Source organism: Heterocephalus glaber, unplaced genomic scaffold, assembly GCF_053883595.1.
Source record: "Heterocephalus glaber isolate CG9 unplaced genomic scaffold, H.glaber_assembly_v1.0 deba00001587, whole genome shotgun sequence".
Classification (NCBI taxonomy): domain Eukaryota; kingdom Metazoa; phylum Chordata; class Mammalia; order Rodentia; family Bathyergidae; genus Heterocephalus; species Heterocephalus glaber.
Genome location: NW_028258365.1, coordinates 4,006,132 through 4,027,088, shown reverse-complemented (window position 1 = coordinate 4,027,088; position 20,957 = coordinate 4,006,132). Strand labels below are relative to the sequence as shown.

Below are 20,957 nucleotides of genomic sequence, written 5' to 3'. Positions count from 1 at the left end.
CAGGTGTGTACCACTACACCTGGTTTTCCATAATTTATTTTGATGTTGGTTAGTCTAAAATATTACCAGTGTTTGTAGAATGTTATTTTATAGCCATTTTCTGGCTGTTCTTTATTTTGGTACCGGGGAATTGAACTTGGGTCCTTGCGCTTGTGCAGCAGGCGGCGAAACCACTGAGCTAAATCCCCCCGGCTGTTCTTTTAAATCGGTTTTGAGGAAGTTTAGTTTTGTTGCATTTGTATTTGGTATCCTGCACTACTGTTGTATGGTGAATAGGCTTTACTACTGGATTTTTGAAAGGAAACTGAATTATATGTTAAGACATTTTAGGGTGCACCATTATGGTGCAGTTACCAGCACCATTAATGGTTACTTCATATTTATTTATTTATTTATTTATTTCATATACCTTTAAAAAATACCAACAAGCCTCCTGCCTCAGCCTCCTGAGTGATGAGATTACAGGTGTGTACCACCACGTCCAGCTTTATTTGCGTATTATTTTTAGTTACTGTGCTTTTTTTCATTCTGAGACCAGAAGGACCATTTAAACTTTAGTGCTATGCAAGGCAGGCAACTCAAGGCACATGTGATCAAAATTAGTGTCTCAACAAAATGTCCTATTGTCTTTTTCTACCTCTCATTTCTGAAGAAGCCAGCAGAACATGTGTCTTTGTCAAATCCAGCTCCCCTTGAAGTTTCTCCAGAGGTACATCTAACTCCTGCGGTGCCTTCTTTACCAGCCACTGTGCCAGCCTGGCCAAGTGAACCTACAACTTTTGGACCAACAGGTGAGACAGTTTAGAAACTCCTACCCACCGCCTACCTACCCATCCACCAACCAACTGACCAACCAGCAAATGTCTTTCAAGTCAGAATATTTTTTTTGTTTCTGGTGGGTTTTTTTGGTACTGGGGATCAAACTCAGGACCTTACGCCTAGCAAGGCAGGTATGGTGCCACTGAGCTAAATCCCCGGCCCTGTTTCTGTTTTTTTGAAAGAGTCTTGCTGTGTTGTTCAAGCTGGCCTTGAACTCACTATGTAACCCAGGATGGCCTTGAACTTGTGGCGATCCTTTTGCCTCAGCCTATTGAGTCCTGGGATTACAGGCTTGTGCCACCACATTTAGCTAGACTTCAAATTCTTGAGTGAGCCTGGTTAGGTGTGTGGAGCCTCACAGCTCTCTGTGATTCTCGACTTGCCTGTGCATCCAGTGTGGGGTGCCTCATTTATTTGCGTGGTGTTCGTAGAGGTGTGCTCTCAGTCCTACTGTTTGCTGTGGATGGTTCCACTACAGGCCAGCCCTTGATGGCTCCTGATTGGACACCTCTGTGGGCTCTGTGTCTTAAACGTTTGTGAGAGCTGCAGTTAGAAGACATTGATTCAGAGCTTGTTTCCTGGGCTTATTCTGTGTCTGTGAGGCCCTGGGGTACTACTACAATTACTTCTTTAGCTGTTTAGTTAACAGCCCATTTTAGTGGTTTTGTCAGTGTGCAGCATTGTAATGTAAACTTACATTTCTGGAGGAAAATTTATTTTCACCTTTTTTCTAGTTTTTTTTTTTTTTTTTTTTTTGGTACCGGGGATTGAACTCGGGTCCTTGTGCTTGTGCAGCAGGTGGCGAAACTGCTGAGCTAAATCCCCGGCCCAAACTGTGATATTTAAATTTTTTTTTTTTTTTTTTGGTACCAGGGATTGAACTCGGGACCTTGTGCTTGTGAGGCAGGCGGCAAAACCACTGAGCTAAATTTTTTCTAGTTTTTGATTCCCTTTACCTCTCTTTTGTAGGTGTCCCTGCTCAAATTCCAGTTTTGTCAGTGACACAGACTCTGACCACTGGACCTGATTCTGCTGTGTCCCAAGCTCATTTGACATCCTCTCCAGTTCCTGTGTCAATACAGGCAGTTAACCAGCCCTTAATGCCTTTGCCTCAGACATTGAGCCTTTACCAAGACCCACTCTATCCCGGGTTTCCTTATAACGAAAAAGGAGATCGAGCCATTGCACCACCTTATTCACTGTGTCAGACTGGGGAGGACCTGCCTAAAGGTGAGACCTTTCTAATTGATTTTAGGTATCAAGGTACAAACAGGTTGAAGACATTCACGGTGGGGCTGTGTGCATGCATGACTTTCCCTTTGGGTGGCTTGTACCAGCCTATGGGACTGTCCCGAGCTGCTCAATAGTACAGTCACATGTGGCTCAAGCTGATGACAACATGTTGATCAGAAATGAAGACATTAAATAGCAGTTAGAGATCTGGTTTCTTAGTAAGCCAGAGGAAAGACTTTGGGAAATAAACCAAAGGTTTGGCTATTGCTCATTCACTTCTATCTCAGCTTGGTTTTATTAGCAAAACTTTTTTGTGTTTAGTGTTTAGTGTGTGTGTCTCTCCCATGTAATTTTTAAATAGCCATGAAACCATTTTGAAGTAAGAGGTTAATAATTTCATTAACCAGTTACCTGAATATTACAAAGTTTTCTTAACAGGGTTCTGGTTTAGAGAACTACTTATGTTACTTTATTCATTAAAAAATTATGGAGGCGTCTCGGGGTATAGCTCATAGGTAGAGCATTTGCCTAGCATGCACAGTACTCTGGGTTCAAACTTTGTCACCGCAAGAAAAAGGAAAAAATTTTGGAGAGGACTGAATACATGTGTAATAGCTTTTATTAGGGTATTGAAACATATTTGTATGGTTTTTATTTAAATGCTTTTAAAATTTGCTGGCCCCTTTTATTTTTAAGGAATTAGCACTCTGAACCCCCATTTTGTAGTTTGCAAAATTTCTTGTCACACTGTAAGAGATAATGCAACAGCTTCCTGTATACTGTTTGCCTGGTTTTGTATGGATAATTTGTTTTATTCAGTGGTTTGATGTTTGATTCCATGGGTAACTGGCTAATGGTAAATGGATACCTGGACAGTATTATCCTACTAATCATGTTACCAATGAGTGAGGTTTATGGAAAAATGTTACCATTTTCACCAATATCTTTATTTCATAATTTTTAAAACCCCACAGAAAAGTTGAAAAAGAAATACAGTGAGCATTTGAGTGTCTTTCAAACAGATTCATCATTTAATCATAAAAATCTCAAACCATTTTGGGGTTTAGATGTTAATATAGAAAGAAGCATATAGAGTCTGGAATTACCCTATAACAACAGCCTAGGTTTTGGTTATATTGCAGTTTGAATGTTTTACATCACAGGTTAAAGAACATAGTTTTAGCAGGTAGAATTATCTTTAGAACTGTATTGATTAGAATGATAAAACCTTTGTTGGAGTATAGTTTTGTAGAGTAATTATTCTCTTTCAGATAAGAACATTCTTCGATTCTTCTTCAATCTTGGTGTGAAGGTATTTACATTGTATCTTTTCTTAATACTATTTTAAATGATTACTGTTTACATCATGTTAACTATTCTATCAGTACTCCAAGGGTCACTAAATTTCACCATTTTTAAACCAGCATTTTCAGAACAGAACAGTATGTTTTGAGGGGTAGTAGAAGCTCCAGTTTTTGCTTGCTTTTCTCTTGGTATTGGTTTAACCTTGGAGGAGCATGTTCAAGAACTAACCATGTCCCTGGGCAACCTTACGGAAATGCTCTCAGTGGGGAATTAGGTGAAATATCTGGGTTTGACATTCTGCTTCAATGTTTTCAACTGTTTTAGTCTTGGGCAAACCATTCAGTATCTCTGAATTTAGCTTTATTTATTTATGGAATGGGATCAGAGTTCTTTCACCTGCCTCAGTTGTTGAAAGGACTAAAGTAACAGGTAAGAGTATGTATTACTGTATAAGATGGGAGGGTTATTCTTTAATACGCAGAGTGGTCCTGTGGGAAGTGATCAACCTAAAAGAAGCCATCTCTGTCAGTGCTAGGCTGACTTTTGTCTTGAATTAATCTCTTTAGGTTCTAGATACTTCGAAAAGAAATGGAGTACCTTCCTGGTCTAGTGTCCAGTTTCATGAGGCGTGTGATGCATTCATTGCCTAGTTTTGTATTTATCTAGTTAATGTTGGCTTTATCTAATTGCTTATTTAACCAATTGGCTGGTTGTATTTTCTTTGTGTTTTGGGTTCTAGCTGAAACCCTGCCGAGGAAGGATTTGGAGTATTTCATGTTTTGCATTACCATTCTTTGATTAGAATTCTAAATTTAATCTTTGCAGTTAGTTAAAGGAGGCTCTGAGGGGTCCTAGAATTGTTGAGTCCTGTCATTGGAGATCATTTTCTTGGTACAGTAGGCCCTGGCAAGTTAATTGGCTGGGAGGGTCACACAGTGAGTGAGTGAGTCAGTGAGTGATTAGAAGAGCTAGAATGTGAGTACAGGTCTAGTCAAACTGCCAGTGATTGAGATTATGCTTCCTGTGAGCCTCTGCTTTAGGATTTTGGATAGGTTTCAGGACAGGAGCAAGGAACATAATCTTAAATTAGCAGCTTGATTTTCTAATTGCTTTTCTTGTTGGGTATAACAGTGATCTAGTATTTGGATAATAAATTATATTTTCTTTACAAGCACGAGAATCTTGAGCCGCCTAGTACTAATTATGGATAAATACACCAAAGTTATTATTTTTTCTTTTTGTTTATTTTACTGTTGTGTGTCTCTTTCAGGCATATAGTTGTCCGATGTGGGCTCCTCATTCTTACCTGTACCCTTTGCACCAGGCCTACCTGGCAGCCTGCAGGATGTACCCAAAGGTCCCTGTCCCCGTGTATCCTCATAATCCTTGGTTCCAAGAAGCTGCTTCTGCTCACAATGAAAGTGACTGTACCTGTACTGATGCACACTTTCCTATGCAGACTGAGACCAGCGTCAATGGTCAAATGTCACAGGCAGAGATCGGGCCGCCAACATTTTCTTCACCTCTGGTTATCCCTCCATCTCAGGTGTCTGAAAGTCATGGACAGTTGTCTTACCAGGCTGATCTTGAATCTGAAAACCCTGGGCAGCTTCTTCATGCTGAATATGATGAGTCACTAAGCGGCAAGAACATGTATCCGCAGCCATCCTTTGGACCTAACCCATTCTTAGGCCCAGTTCCCATTGCGCCCACCTTTTTTCCTCACGTTTGGTATGGGTATCCTTTTCAGGGATTTATAGAAAATCCTGTAATGAGGCAGAATATAGTCTTGCCCTCTGAAGAGAAAGGTGAATTGGAGCTGCCCTTGGAAAATCTAGATCTGTCTAAAGAATGTGGTTCGGTCACAGCAGTAGAGGAGTTTTCAGAATCCAGGAGTGACGATACACATTCTGTTCCTGAAGCAAGTGTAAGCAGCAAAACTGAAGGCCGAGCGGAGCAGTCATCACAAACACGAAAGGCAGATCTGGCACTGGCTTCTGCCCCTATTGGAGCAGAAGGAAAAGTTCATCTTCCCACTCAGGTTCTAAACAGAGAAAGAGAAACTGTGCCTGTTGAACTTGAGCCTAGGAGGACCATTCAGAGTCTGAAAGAAAAACCAGAGAAAGCAAAAGAGCCTAAGACTGCTGCTGATGTGGTCAGCCCTGGGGCCAACTCTGTGGATAGCAGAATGCAAAGACCAAAAGAAGAGAGTTCAGAAGATGAAAACGAAGTTTCTAATATTCTGAGAAGTGGCAGATCCAAGCAGTTCTATAATCAAACTTACGGAGGCAGGAAGTACAAAAGTGACTGGGGATATGCTGGTCGGGGTGGCTATCAACACGTGAGAGGAGAGGAGTCCTGGAAAGGGCAGCCAAGCCGAAGCCGAGAGGAAGGGTATCAATACCACCGAAATGTCAGAGGACGGCCGTATAGAGGAGATAGGAGGAGATCAGGCATGGGAGATGGCCACAGGGGACAACACACTTGATGCTTGTTGCTTGGGTATTTTAAAGCAGAAGCCCTTTTAAAGGCTTTAAAAAAATACCTTAAAATAAAAACCCCAATTGGAACTATCTCCTTCCCTCCCCTTTAACCTCATTCCCGTTCTGGATGGGATTTTGGACATGAGTCTAAGGGGCAAGTGAATTTCTGGTATTGCCATTTCTCTTCGTTCAAAATCTGTTTGCTTTCTGTGGGGTGACTGCCCCCATAAAAAGTAGAAAATAAGTTTGTTAAAGTATTTTTTTATAAACAGCTTAATATAAACCATTATAGATTTAGTGTTTGGGTTTTTCCTCGTATAAGTTTGATTTTCAAATGTTGGAAATGTGTGCTTTATAGTGTTTACTAAAGTGACAAGAAAATATACCATTTGACACAGTATAGATTCCAAAACATAACATTGCACCAAATAGAAATGTATATTTTATTATGCAATGCCTTAGTCATAAACTGGGCTCAAACAATTCTCAGCCTAAAACACTGTTGTCTTTTAAAATGCTTCCAACCCAAAGGCCTTTCATCTCAATATCTGTCAAACTTGAATAATGTCTTCTCTTTAATATTACACGTAAGGCAGCCTATTAACTTGTGTCTTAGAAATATTGTATATAGTTCTTTTAATATTCATAGGGTATATTTTTGAATTTTGGTGAGTATTTGTTGACTTTAAGATTGCATACAAGAATAGATGTTTAAGAAATAGTAGGAAATCCAGTGAAATGGCTGTTTCCACCCAGGATTGTTAGCACTGGTGTAAATATCATGGTGCCTACTCGAAAGAAATATAGATGCTATGCATTTTGGAAATACTCTGCATCTGTTAAAACTGCAGAAGTTTTGTAATGCCACTTTAACACTAATGCACTGACAGATTCTAAATATTTTGTGAGAAGAAATGTTAAAACTTTTTAGCTTGACAGGTTTCTATAGAGTTAACTGTTTTTTCTTGCACCGTTGGATATGTGTATCACTTTACATTTGCATGTTCAAGTTGTCATGGCTGGAATTGTGCAGAAACAAGATGATTGTGACTTCTAGTTCATTTCTAGAGGATGCTGCTAGAAAATGGTTTTGCTTTGCAGTTTGTAGCTTTGTTACTCTTAGGATTGAATGTCTGATCTTGTTTCTTGTCTTTGCAGTATTCACTAGAGGTTCCCTTTGCATGTTGCACTCTGTTCTTATTTGGAGATTGGACTCTGAATTTTAACACAGTATTCGTGTACCTGTGTTACTTTGTAAAAAAAATAACTGTAGCTTCTTATTTGTACATACCAATGTGAAAATCTATTCTTTATGTTGAGATTACTTTCTAATCAGGAAGTTTGAGTGCTATGCAAATAATGTAGTGATTTTGCTTTGCATGCCATGTGTAATATATGTAGCCAAAAATAGATGAGGTGGCTTGGCTTTTTTTTTTTTTTTTAAGCAGATTACTTTAAAGCAAATATAATTCACTTGAATTTGAGACTGAAGCAGATGAGTTTTCTGGGTTTTCTGATAACCTGTAGGAATGTTTGGATGTCAGCTAGGCTCAGTGAATCCCCAGTGTACTGTAATAATGGTTATTTACCTCTGTGCTGTTTTAATTACCTAATGTCTGTGTAACTGCTGATTTGAGTAGTGATTATTAGCATTTGGATATTTTATAACATAGGATTTTAGAGAGCACTTTGAAAGAACATTTTATTATGATGGTGCTAGCTAGGAAAAAATTGTAAAGATTGGGATGGTTATGTGGAAAAGAGAATTCTTGGGAGAACCTGCTGGAAGGAATTTGTCATCACCTAAGGTAGGACAGTTGTTGAAGGAACTGTTTATGCCAGTTTTTTTCTTAGCGTCTGGCTGAATTATTGAATGAGAAGTTTAGAGGGTCCTTTATTTTCAGCCCATGCTTTTTTTTCTTTTAAAATGTAGGATTAGCTTACCTGATAATTTTATTATGAAAATCACATTTTTATGTAAATACCAGATTCAATATAAGTTTGATCTCAGGAGTCCAAAAGAAATTGTGGTTTCCAGTGTCCTTCATTTTATTGACTGGGGTTTGATCTGTTTCTAGCAGTGTTTGAAAATTGGATAGGAAAGGATACTGTTATTCACTGTCATTCTCTTACCTCAGTTAAGCAACACAATACTCTATAGCTTTTGAGGGAAACACTGATTTGCTTCTTTCCCCTGTCTCATCTCCAGGGCATGATGGAAACAGTGCTGAAAGAGAAATTTAGCAGATGGTACTTTTCTTAGTAACCTCTGGAATAAAAGAACTCTGATAGTTTTTAAATTGTCAGTCTTTGTGGGAGGTGAGTTTTTTTTCCTTTAGGTTTGTTTTTAACTGTATTAGTCTAGGGGATTTTTGCCTTATGCTGAGGTCAAAACTAGGGCCAAGTACGCTTTTGTCCTTTATATTAACCGTATGTCATATTGTATGTTGTTATGAGATGAATTTCTATATAAGAAAAGAAACAAAAAGAATTGAGAATCATTTGTATTTTGATTTGGAAATTATGAAACATCACTATAGTATGATCAGACAGATTTTCAAGAACAAATGCTTAGACTGACCAAAGCTCACCTGTTTTTGAGTTAGGTGCTTTTGCTGAGCTTGAATCCAGCCCCTATTCCTTTTAGTACTGTGTATGTCTGTTCTTCAAGTTTGTTTCCTGTCAAATACATCTTCAGTTCTTGCCCATGTGCTCCTTGGCAGCTGGGATACCAACAGCTGTGTAGTCCTCATGTTGTTTCCTGGTAACCCACAAGTCCACTTTCAAGGCAGACCTAAGCTCAGACCCTGTCTTCATCTGACAGGAGTTGGTTTTCCCAAACCACAGTGCTGAGATGCGTATTTGATGCAGCTCTTATTCTTGCAGTGTGTTGTTTCTTTGTGACTCAAGGGTGAACTAAAATGCCTGTGAACTGCAAACTTATGATTGACTTGGTGCAATAAAGTTCCTTTCTAACCATTTCTGGTTTAGAAAATACTCAGCCATCCTAGAAACTAGCAATATTTATTTTTGCCTCATTTATTTTACCTTCAGTTTTAGATACTTTTTGTCTGTTCATTTATGGGTACTAATCAAAGTCCATTCTTGTGTAGCTGAAGAGAATACATATTTGGCTACACTGTTCACTGTATTTTGCTCCCTATTTTGTCTAAATGCTATTGTTTTTCTTTTACAATGGTAAAAATGATTCACTTCCAGTGTGTTACCATCAAAGAACTAAGGCTTTGCTACTAGTGTCAGCCATTTACTCTCCCATTAATAGGGATTTTTAAAAAGAGGTTTTTCCCCCCTGAGATACAAGTTTTAGAAAATCTTATAAGAGGGGTGGGTGCATGTCTTAATGCTGGGAAGCAGCAACTTTGGGGTTGAATTTACTTGAATGGGTTAAAATTGCATTGTTAACAGAGCTAGAAAAATTTACATATGAAAAATGATAATAGCCTTACACTGAGTACAAATAATACTTAAGCATGTGAAGATGTGATCATTTGTGATGTTACTTGTAAAAAAAGTATATATACATATCTTTTGAAGTGTTGAAAGGAAAATAGTACTTTATATTCTTTATCATATCACTTTTTAAAGTGTTGAATATATTCCTGTTTATTTTTCTATGTTCTGTTTTGTAGCCTTAAGAAGTGTTTCAAACATATCTGAATGTATAAAATAAGAGTAAATGCCCTACATGGTGTGATGCTGCATTATATAAAAACCGTGTGCATATATTAAATTTTGTCTCTTGATTCTGCTTGTGGTTCTTTGGTTGTGGGGTAACCTAATAATAAGTGTTTATATTTTTGGTACTGGGGATCAAACTCGGGACTTTCTGCTTGAGAGGCAGGTGGTGGAACCACTGAGCTAAATCCCTGACCCCTCTTGTTAGATTCTTTAACAGTTTCCATGATATATTTCCAGCCAGAAGATAATTCTAGTATGTATAACTAAAAAACATATGCGATTTATAGCTTACAGGGTAGATAACTATTGTTTTCTAGTTATATGGCCAGAGGTGTGTTACCATATTTTCAGCATTCACTAAAGGGAGACTGTGCAGAATACCTAAGAATTTATAGATTAACGGTCTTTTAATTTTTTTCCCAATCTAATCTAAAGTGTCGGAAGCAAAGGTATCAGGTATATTAAATATTTGAAAATGAATATTTTCCTCTTTTTTTTGTGGTGCTAAAGTGAGCCTAGGGCCTCATAAATGCTTGCCAAACTCTCATCACTGAGGTACACTCCTAGTCCCCAAGTTTCTTAAATCTGTTATTCCTCTTTATGGAGGAGTTTGTAGACAAAAGTCCCAGGCTGGCCTTGAACTTGTGATCCTCTGCCTCAGCCTTCTGAATGATGGGATTACAGGAGTCCTCCCTGTGGCCAGCTCTTCAGTCTGTATTGCTTCCTTAAATATGGTCACCTAAGAATTTTGCCAATACTTGTTTAACATACTTACAACATGAACTATCTGAAGACAGTCTGGCTTCCTGAAGAAGCAGCGCCTGGAACAAAACTTATTTAGTGCTGAAATGGATAAGTCAGTGTACAGATAAAAAAAAAAGCTGTATTTTGAGACAGATTTGGAGGGAAAACCTTGGAAGGGAAGGAGAGAAAGGGATAGACATTTATCTTTTAGCTAAGTCAGCACTGAAGCCAGATGGGAAGCAAGATGTCTATCTCCTTGGATCTTTTGCAGTTGGTTGCTCCAAAAGTGGATGGGATAAAAGGTGAGATATCAAGAATAGTCATTGGTCCTCAAAACATGTCTAGTAGGGGGTTTCTCTGAAATTCTAAGTAGAAGGGCCTGCCTTTCACTTAGAACTGTTTTAAGATTTCATTAAACTTTGTGTGTAAATAACTGAAAAAGAAGTAAATAGCTTTCCTTCACAGACACCCTCCTAAAATTATAAGCATTTCTAAGTGTCATGGATGCCTCAGAATAGTTTTATTTAGTAAAGTGTTCCAAGGGTAGCTACAGGCATTGTATAAGCATGTTAGAGCTTTTTAGATAGTTTATTAGAAAACCAGAGACTTTGGTCAACCCCTTTTAAATATATATTAGTCCTCTGGTAACACCTTTCACATTTAGGGAAAAAAAATGCCAGAGTGATTCTTAACCTTCCTATCCCTTTGAATAGTCTACTTAAATGGGCTGGCAGGCAATTAACTGATTTTAACAACACTTTTTTTTTTGGTGAGACCTTAGGCTTTGGACTACCTTCAGATGAAGTAGGAAACTGTTTACTAGGGACTTAATTACTTGCATCTAAATTAGAAGTTGATAAAAGCATTTAGGTCTTACGATTTTAAAAAGCACTTTAATAAATAAGACCCGAAGAACAGACATGCACTTAGGCTGTGTGGTCCATGAGAAGAAATGGACGATTGTCAGTATCACTCCCCAAGAACTGTGGACAGGGGAGATGAGTAGAAAGAAGTAGGCACGTACAAGGTTGGGAGCTGAAACAGCATGTTTGCATAAACCAGGATCACCCCTGTGAAAAAAACTAATAGTAAAAATTTCTATAGACAAGTCTTTTATTTGGTCCAGGATCAAGATTTTGTTGTTTTTATGGTGCTAGGGACTAAACCTTGGGCCTTGCACATGCCAGGCAAGGGTAACATTCAGCTACACCCTCATCCCAGGTTCCAGGTTCTTAAAGGAAAACACCAAACCCAGAATGTTCCATTGTTCAGGTTTGAGGTCTAAGAATCTGCAAATTTAAAAAGGAAAAGTACTTTTTTTTTTTTTTTGGCATCGGGGATCAAAATTAGGACCTTGCACTTGCAAGGCAGGCGTCAGAACCACTGAGCTAAATCCTGTGGCCCCCGGAAAAGTACTTATAAGCTAGTAATACATTTGAGTCACCTGGAAGAAGGAAAGTAAGCCTTCACACAGACAGCTCTCAGCCAGAGTTAAGATTACGTAGTGGTAAGCAACAGGAAACTAGTTGGACAAACATGTATTTTCCTTGTATGAGAACTGTAGAGGGGAGAGGCTGTGGGCAGTTTGGTGTCAATACCAAAAGTAGCATCCTTGCAGTGTTCTTAGCACTTTGCTTATACATGGTACTCTGCAACCACAAAATTCTTGCCTGATAAATCCACAAGAAGCAGTACTAGATACACATCTTTCAGTAAGTTTCCCACAAATATCCCAAGACTTGCTTTCAACCTGTCGGCCAGAACTGGGTCACATGGCTCTAACTGCAAGAAATGAAAGTTGGAGGACTGTCAATGATTGTTTTATGACTGATGACCTGGATACACACTGTCTACCCTAACTGATGAGAAAGAAGGTCATGAAGTATGTGGTTGGAAATAACTATCGGCCACAATACATCTTGCAATTTTTAGATAACAGCCTCACTGATCAGTTCACAAACCAAAAAAATTGAGAGCAATAGTTGGGAGATGATACACAGCAAGTTTAGATTGATGAGAATGAACAGACTAAATGTTTCAAGATGAAAAAGGAGTAAGATAAGCTCCTGAAAAATTACTAATCTTAATAATTCTAGTTGCTTCTTTTAACTGGTCTTGCTTTGTCTCAATTCCTACCTCTAAAGCCTATAAAAACTTAAATCCTGAAGTCACAGAAAAGCTCCTCACAATCTGCCTGTATTTATCTTTTCACTTGCCTTAAAATGCCTATGCTCATTTCTGCCAACCTGACATGTATTCTGCTTTACACGGATTATGTTATGTATATTATAACTCAGTGAGATAGGTGCTATCAGTTTCCCTGGAGCTATTCATGTAGTTCTGACTCCAGCTCAGAATGATTACTTTCTTTTGAACTACTACATGCTGACAGTAAGACAAGACACTTAACCTAAACCTGGGTGATGAACACCAATGAAGTTACATAAACATAGTTTTTATAGGATTCCTATTTTCTGTGTGGCATGTAGGTTTATTCCTTCACCATAGCAGGCCCACTACAAGCCAGATACAATGTTATATACCTAGGAGACAGAGGTCTGGTCTTCAAGATGTCTATGCCATAAAATTTAGGTTAAAATGGAAATAGTTTAGCATCAATACACTGCTTTTGTTAGGACTGTTCTGTATTAGGTAAACAAATATGGATTATCTCTTCAGGGATAATGATTTTTAAAGTCCATACATGTAAAATACAAACTTCAAGACACATACTCTCCCCTCTTTAACCAAGTTGACTTCCTGTTATGGTTTTGTGTTTAGATGTTTTTTTCAAAAAGCTTTCTGTGGTCAAAGGTGGGACTTTTTCACAGGTGCTTGGATCTAGTGTGTGATGCTAAAAATGATTCATGGTGCAACGCTAAGGTCAAGGGTGCTGGGATTAAGGGCGTGAGTGCTACCTGTCCTACGTAGCCTGGGTAAGATATAAGGGATAAAAAGAACTGTGGTTGTCCTTTGTTACCTTCTCCCCGCCACAAACTGTTTCTCAGTGATGCTTGTCTGCCATGCCACCCTGCCTTGGAGACAGCTGATTACACACTGAAACCTCTACCAACTATGGGCTACATCAAACTTTTCCCTTTAACTTTAGGTGTTGGGTATTTTGTCTCTGCAGTGAGAGAAAAGTAAGATACTTCCCTAAAAACCTTAAGCTTCATGATGATCCACCTTCATATATTTTAACATTTTGCATATTCTCAAAACATGTAGCAGTGTATTATATAAACTGTGTTGCACCTTGCTTTTTTTAGTGTTTTAGAGGCCTTTTCCAATGAGGATCTATTGAGCAATCTCATTGCTTTTTTTTTTTTTTTTGGTACTGGGGATTGAACTGAGGACCTTGTGCTTTTGAGGCAAATGGCAGAACCACTGAGCTAAATCCCCGGGCCCAAACTCATTGCTTTTAATACCCAACATTTGCATTGATGGTGTATTTAATTGACAATGGTAATAACTGGTTTTATAGCCAGACTCATGTTAACAACTGCAGGCCTCTCTACTGCTATGTAAAATTCCAACATCTTAATCCAAAGTTTTAAATTTCACTTGCATAAAAATATACACATCCTGTCATGAGCAATAAATTTAAAAAATGGTGCTTTTATTGTTTTATGCATTTTTATGACAGAATAGGGAATAAATAAAAATAGCGTCTGTCTTGTTTTATTAAACATACTTGAAATAATCACACACTTAGGCTATCCTTAAAAACAAACTACTTACTTTAGTGCAATCCCATATATATACAAAACAAACCCTTTACCTATTCACACTCAGGTTAACCGCACAAAAAAAAAGCATTAAAGAATAAACTCAAACACTGGTAACCCCTGGGAGGGTAATGAAGGGAAATTATTTTTTTATTCCATATATTTCTGTGTATTTGAATTTTTTACAACAGAAATGTACTTACGGATTCTGCACATAAATTTATTTTTAGAAGGCCTAATGGGGTCCACTTAAACCAAACTTTCTATCCATTGTTTGCAACTAATCAAGGCTTCTATCATTTCAATAAACTCTAATAAAAGTCTTGACTAATTTCTAATTTTCCTGCTTCACATGCACCAACAGTTTATAATAAACCCACTTTCTCACTCATAAGTTAATTCCAGTGCATTAATAAGGTTTAGATAGTCTTTTGCATCCAAACTTAGAAATGAATATATTTGGTACCAAGTGATACTTTCTATTGCTATCTCTTACATTTATGAAGCCACTGGGGAAGTGGTTTATAATCATTGGCTGCCCACAGAAAAATCTAGTTTTAAAAATACACAGATTTCAGGCACTAAATCTAAAGATTTTGAGTCTGCAGTTACAAGGGAAGTAAACATTCTCTAGCAATGCTTTTTCTTAAATCTTGATAAGTGATTATATAAATGTATGTTTACAAAATGACATTACTTTGAGAATTATAGAACAGACTCTCATAGAATGCAAAAACTGAAAATCCAGAGTAAGGTTTATGTTTCCTTGAGGGGGCACTGAAATGATTCTTGATGTTGTTCAAAAGCACCAAAAACATTAAAAACAATGTGTAAGCTGGTAATAAACACCCATTTTCCAACAGTGGTGTTTTGTGGTAGACAATCTTCCCTGGAAACCATACACTGAAAATTTCAGTGCAACGACTGAAAACAAGTAACAAATGTAATCCTGATGTTTATTTATCAAATCTTATCAGCGTAGTCTTCGACTACTGTAGTTTTTAAAATAGGGCAGTTTCATTATACTGGCGTACTTGGCAAACCAGGTAAGTACAGGAATCTTTTTCAAGATTTTAAAAATGGGGCAACAGTGGTCAGCATTTGATAACATGAATATAATACACTTACTGAGAAACTTCCCATATGTCATGAAAACTTGGAGGTAATTGGTTTAGTATGAAATGTCATTATGCACAAAAAGGGGTCTTTTTAAGAACAAAAAAGTGCAATTTTCTGTGTCCAAACTACAATTTTACAACACAACTGGCTTTTGATGTACTTTAAGTAAATCATCCTTCAAGCTCCAGAGTATATGGGGCCATAAAACCTGATTAGTTTTATATGACAAAAGTCCCAATAAATGTTTCTTTTCATTAAATGGCTTATCAATAATTCTCAGGTTCAGTCTAATCATCCAAGAAAAAGTAGTTTCCACTCTTCTTTTGTTCTACATCCTAAAAAAAAAAAAAAAAAAAGCAACAAAAATCAGCAACACCATTCTACATGTAGAGGCAGAATTTCATTTAAGGTATTACTCAGCAGTGTTTAAAATAGTGCCTGTAAAACTTCCTGTGTATCTACCACCTACTTCTGGATATTCCTGGGTCCAGTACTCATCCCTAGAGCAAAGTCACTCTATAGAAGATGCTTTATGCACAAAATTTGTCATGTATAGAAATAGTATTTTTGGGAAAACAAATTTCATTTTTTGTCATATCAAGTTTAAGCTTTGGGACCAAGAGATACTGTTAGTCTGAGAATTAGCTATCACACAAAATATATACAGAAAGTTTTTTCTGGAACTGTTTTATAGAGTGGCCAGTAATGACCCATTATCTACCTGCATAGCTGCTTCCTAGGACTGAGTTATCACTGTCTAAGATGTCATACAGTAAGTCCTTAACTAACGAACAAGTTCTGTTTCATGAGAATGTTTGTTAAGTTGGATTCATTTGTAAGTCTGTCTGAGTGAGTCGTATACTCCCTTGACAGAAATATACAATGTACCATTGCTTTGCGCTTCCTAGCGGTCCTGTCCTCATCACCACTGCTCTTCCTCTTGCTTCCAGACGTCCTGGGCTCTGATTGAGCACTGTACTGCTGTACACTGTCACACTGTACAGGGAGCACACAGCAGCATGGCTGTGACAGTGTCCACCAGACATGTGAGTTACTCCAGGGATTTGTTTGCATCCATGAATGCTCGTTAGTCAGGGACTTACTGCTCAGAAATGATTAACAGGTGCACTTGGGGGCCAAACTATGAGTCTACAGCACACAATGACAATACGAAGAATTCATTATACTTCAGAAGATACTCTTGCCCTCTTTCCTGCTAAAAAACACCTTTCAAAATTGAGCAAACTCTTCCCTTTTATGGCAGGACTTGTCATGTTTTTATCCTGGCTGGGAAGGAATGTCAATTAGGTGCTCAAGAACAGAATTATATGTAAGATGACTACTTATGTAGTCAAGTTAGGACTACTTTGTGAAAGCAAACACTACTGGAGAGTATGCACGTGTTTCTAATCTGTTTTCTCCACTGTTTATAGAATTTTATGGTCACCAAAGGAGCTTGTTTTAGACTTTTAAATATGCACGTTAGAGCCGGGTGTGGTGGCACATGCCTGTAATCCCAGCATGTGCAAGCCCCTGGATGCAATCCCCACAGTGCATTTATTAAAAAAACAAAGAACACAGACACTTTAAAGGTAGGATATCTTAGGGAAGCTGGTGTGCAGAGCCTGATAATGTAGTTTATCTGACAGTGTAAAGGTATATAAAAAGCACCACCTCCGAGAGTCAAGAATTGGTTACATCCACCTGAGTATGGTGGTGCATATCTGTAACCCCAGCACTCGGGAGGCTGAGGCAGGAGGATTGTCATGAGTTTGAGGCCAGCCTGGGCTACACAGGGAGACCCCGTCTCAAAAAAACAAAGATTTAAAAAAAAAAAAATAAAAAAAATTTGCATTTCAATCATGTGTTTAGTATATACATGTAACTGCTCCCCAAGATGATTGTAAACTGCATGAACTGCAAACATGTACTAATAAAAAAATTTTAAAAAAAACTCATGTATTGAAAAACAAGAGAATTTGGTTAAAATATTCTTAAACACTTCATTTCAGTGGTGCATCAGTATAATCCTGTTCAGGACATTTCAAATGGCAATTGATTTAGGTAGAACAAAAGTGAGTGCAGTACAAGAGACAACAATAGCTCTGCCTGTGTCCATGCAGCAATGGCAGGTGCGTCACAACTGCCCTCTAAGACTAAATTATGCCATTGGGTAATAAAAGTAAATAACACATGTGTCTTAGAATCAATGAAATGTGCTGATTTTTTAAAGAAACAACCTTTAAATTGTTCGTGTCAGTACAAGTTATCCATAACTTAAGATTGTTTTTCCACATACCTTAATTGAGTTCAGTTTATTTATTCGTGGTCTATAGTTGTTTGGATCTCTTCTGAATGTAATTTCCAGCTGAGACAAAAATTTGTTCATGCCAGCCAAAAGGGTTTGAGGACTAGGATGAAAGAAAAAAATTGATTAAAAAAATTTTTTTTGGAGATGGGTTCTCGGTATGTAGTTCTGGCTAGCTTTGTACTTATTATATGGTCCAGGCAGGCCTCAAACTTGTGGTGATACTTCTGCCTCAGCTTCCCAAATGCTTGGATTACCTGGCAATTTGATTAAATTTTACCCCGTAACTGTAATAACTTTTTAGGATGAAAGATTAATAATCACTTCTAATTCTCCAATCATATGCACAATGGTATTATCACAACATATTATACATCTTATGTTTCAAAATGGCTTTAGATTATACAGTTGGCTAATATTTTTGTTCAAAATAAGCATAGTTAAACCTGAATTTGTGTAAAACTGAACATTTAAGACAGAAGTATTTATTTATTTACTGGGGTATTGGGGCTTGGGCTCAGGGCCTTGTACATGCTAGGCAAGTGACCTAGCTTTGAGCTACACTTCTAACCCCAGAAGAATTACTTCAGAACAACAAAAGATCACCAATAAGAAGATTTACAGAATCTCAAATTAGCATTTTTAGGCAAAGAGAGAATTTAACAAAAGATTTGTATTAATGCTAGAAATCTGGCAGCACAGGGAATATGTACTTCATAGTGGTTTTCAGTAGTAACTTCTTTTATGCTTTATTCATCCTTTTCACTCAAACTAGTTCTTAAATTAGCTAGATCACAACATAGAGATGAATTATTTGAAGCATTTTATAAAAATAGATAATTACAAATAAATTTTATGTTCTAAGAAATTTACTAACTCTTCAAGAAAGATTTAATTCTCAACAATTGATATAAAAATTTAAAATGAAAACAAAGGAATTCTGCAAAGCATTATTCAAGTAGCAATCTCATTCCTCCACCTGTAATACCAGAAAAATTATGTTGGAATCACAGGTAATTGCTATTATATGGGTCAAAATGTTTGAATATTGGTAATTACTTATGGTTAATAGTTTTTTGATAAACTAATTTGCAAGTGAGGTTTCTCTATATTACAATCAAGCTAGTGAGCAAAAATGAGAGAAGAGTAAAATGATTCACTTTAACTTTGCTGTATATCAGTACCTATTTGTATCAAATATTTGGGATTTACTGTTTAGCTCAACCACTGTTGATGTAAGTTGGGGCAAATCATGTAACTTCTTTGGATCTTCTTTTTCTATCATATAAAAAAATCAATAGGGCCAGGGATTTAACCCAGTGCTTCCGTCACCTGCCTCACAGGCGCAAGGACCTGAGTTCGATCCCCGGTACCAAAAAAAAAAAAAAAAAAATCAATAGTTTCCATCAACTTATTTTTTTAAAAAAGTTTTGGAAATCCAAATAATGGAGGAAATAAAAGTTAAGCTGAAAGAAAAGGTGAGGGACCCACAGATCTTTATGTTTATGCCCTAAAACTATTGTACATGGTTCTATCTAGTATTCAAGAAAAAATCTTACGAGTCATAGAATAAGGTACAGAATTCCACTTCTAAAAACGTTGTATGTCTTTACAGTTCATACACTTATTAGGAATTAACAATAATTTTCTTTTTTTTTTGGTACTGGGGATCGAACTCGGGACCTTGAGCTTACAAGGCAAACAATAATTTTCTAATTACCCGAACTCATGGCTAACTTTTGAACATTTAAAAAAAGTAATTTAATTGGGCATGGTGGTACACACTTATACATAATCCCAGCACTTTGGGAGACTGAGGAAGGAGGATTTCAAATTTGAGCCCTGCTTGGGCAACTTAGAGACCCTATCTTAAAAAAAAAAAGGATGTAGTTTGGTGTGAAGGCCTTGGTAGGTTCAATTCCTGGAACCAAATAAGTAAATACATACATGTATATATAAAGTACTTGCTTTTACCTGTTTGCAACTGTGTTCTTAGATGGAATACCATCAAAAACGATGACCCGATCTGCTAGATAGGTGGCCATGATGAAGTCATGCTCCACAACAAAGGCTGTCTTCTTTGCATGGAGTATGAAACTAAAACAGGATTTGGAAATCTTTTATAGCTTTCTATAACCAAACATTCAAACATCATATTAAGCAACTAGCATGCCAGTATACATAATCAAAAGTAGTATGTTTAGGAGAAGGACTTTTACCGTTTGACAACCCGAGCTGCCATCAATCTTTGCTCAGAGTCCAAATATGCAGATGGTTCATCAATTAAATAGACATCAGCAGGTTTGCCCAAACAAAGAGCTAAAGCTACTCGCTGCAGTTCACCACCAGATAATGTCTGTACCTAATGGAAGAAGTTTAACAAACTGAAGATATCCAAAATCTAAAATGATTAAATTTAAAAAATCATGACAATGATTATGTTAAGAGTACCTCTTGATCAATGATGTTTTCAATTTGCAAAGGCTTCATTACATCAGTCACAAATTGTGGATGAGTGTAAGCATCTCGTATCTTTTCATGTAGTAATTGGCGAACACTTCCCTGGTTTCAATGGAAAACCATAGTTAAATGACAAAATGTCAGCACAGAACTTTCACTTATGAATCAAGACTCCAGAGCAAAGCTTTTCTCAATCTGTCACCAACACATACTTAAGTATATTTTTAGTGTTTATTCATCATCTGTGGCATTTTTGAGATTTTTAAAATTCAATGAGTATCATGCCCTATAAGTAAAAAGGCAATAATCCTAAAATTTAAAATTAGCAAATGATCAGTGTTTCAGGAAAGAAATCATTTGCGAATAGAAATGATTTTAAAGGTCAAAGTAAGTAGGAGGAACCTTAGAAAATCAGTAGGAGATAACATAAAAGTAACCATGCTGTTCTGTGGTTGAATCCCAAGATGCCTTTTGCTTGTTACTGCAAGGACAAGGATGGGTTTGAGAACATAAAAGCTAAGATTATAAGTTAAAGAATATGAAATAAGCATAACATTAAATGCTAAGGTGCTGAAATGCAGAAAAAATAGTTAAGTTCACTACAACACCTGTAGAAGTCAAAAGTTAACTTTAATATACATTTTCAATAGATGAGTGACATTTGGGTTATTCCCATTTTTTGGTCACTATAAAAGTTGCTGTAAATATCTGTGTCCAAGTTTTGGTGCCAAGATATGTAGAAACACTGCCACCCTCACCCCCCACTGGGGACTAAACCCTGGGCCTTGGCACTAAGCTATACCCTCACCCTTTAAAATTTTTTTGACAGGTTCTTTTTTTTTTTTGGGTACCAGGGATCGAACTTGGGACCTTGTGCTTGTGAGGCAGGCGCCGGAACCACTGAGCTAAATCCCCAGCCCCAGAGACAGGTTCTTGCTAAGGCTCCAATTTGTGATCTTCTTGCCTCAGGCTCCCAAAGTGCTGGGATTATAAGCATATGGCATAATGCCTGGCTTAAACTGTTGGGCTTTTTTTTTTTGGTACCGGAGACTGAACTCA

General features: G+C 37.3%; 2 protein-coding genes across 4 annotated transcripts in view; one reads left to right on the top strand and one right to left on the bottom strand.

Moving 5' to 3' along the window:
- The window catches only part of Otud4 (OTU deubiquitinase 4), a 52,998-nt gene extending 43,394 nt beyond the window's left edge, over window positions 1–9,604 (top strand). For both annotated transcript variants that reach the window (XM_021247684.2, XM_087193338.1), the window contains exons 18-21: window positions 653–791; window positions 1,789–2,049; window positions 3,324–3,364; window positions 4,628–9,604. In XM_021247684.2, coding sequence (XP_021103343.1) covers window positions 653–791; window positions 1,789–2,049; window positions 3,324–3,364; window positions 4,628–5,845 — 1,659 coding nt within the window. In that variant the 3' untranslated portion in view covers window positions 5,846–9,604. The remainder of the gene's footprint in view (window positions 1–652; window positions 792–1,788; window positions 2,050–3,323; window positions 3,365–4,627) is intronic.
- A 4,277-nt stretch (window positions 9,605–13,881) lies between these two features.
- Abce1 (ATP binding cassette subfamily E member 1) overlaps window positions 13,882–20,957 on the bottom strand; it is a 27,929-nt gene continuing 20,853 nt past the window's right edge. For both annotated transcript variants that reach the window (XM_021247685.2, XM_021247686.2), the window contains exons 14-18: window positions 19,890–20,000; window positions 19,658–19,800; window positions 19,413–19,535; window positions 17,430–17,541; window positions 13,882–15,465 (exon numbers count right to left, since the gene is read on the bottom strand). In XM_021247685.2, the coding sequence (XP_021103344.1) occupies window positions 15,418–15,465; window positions 17,430–17,541; window positions 19,413–19,535; window positions 19,658–19,800; window positions 19,890–20,000 (537 nt within the window). In that variant the 3' untranslated portion in view covers window positions 13,882–15,417. The remainder of the gene's footprint in view (window positions 15,466–17,429; window positions 17,542–19,412; window positions 19,536–19,657; window positions 19,801–19,889; window positions 20,001–20,957) is intronic.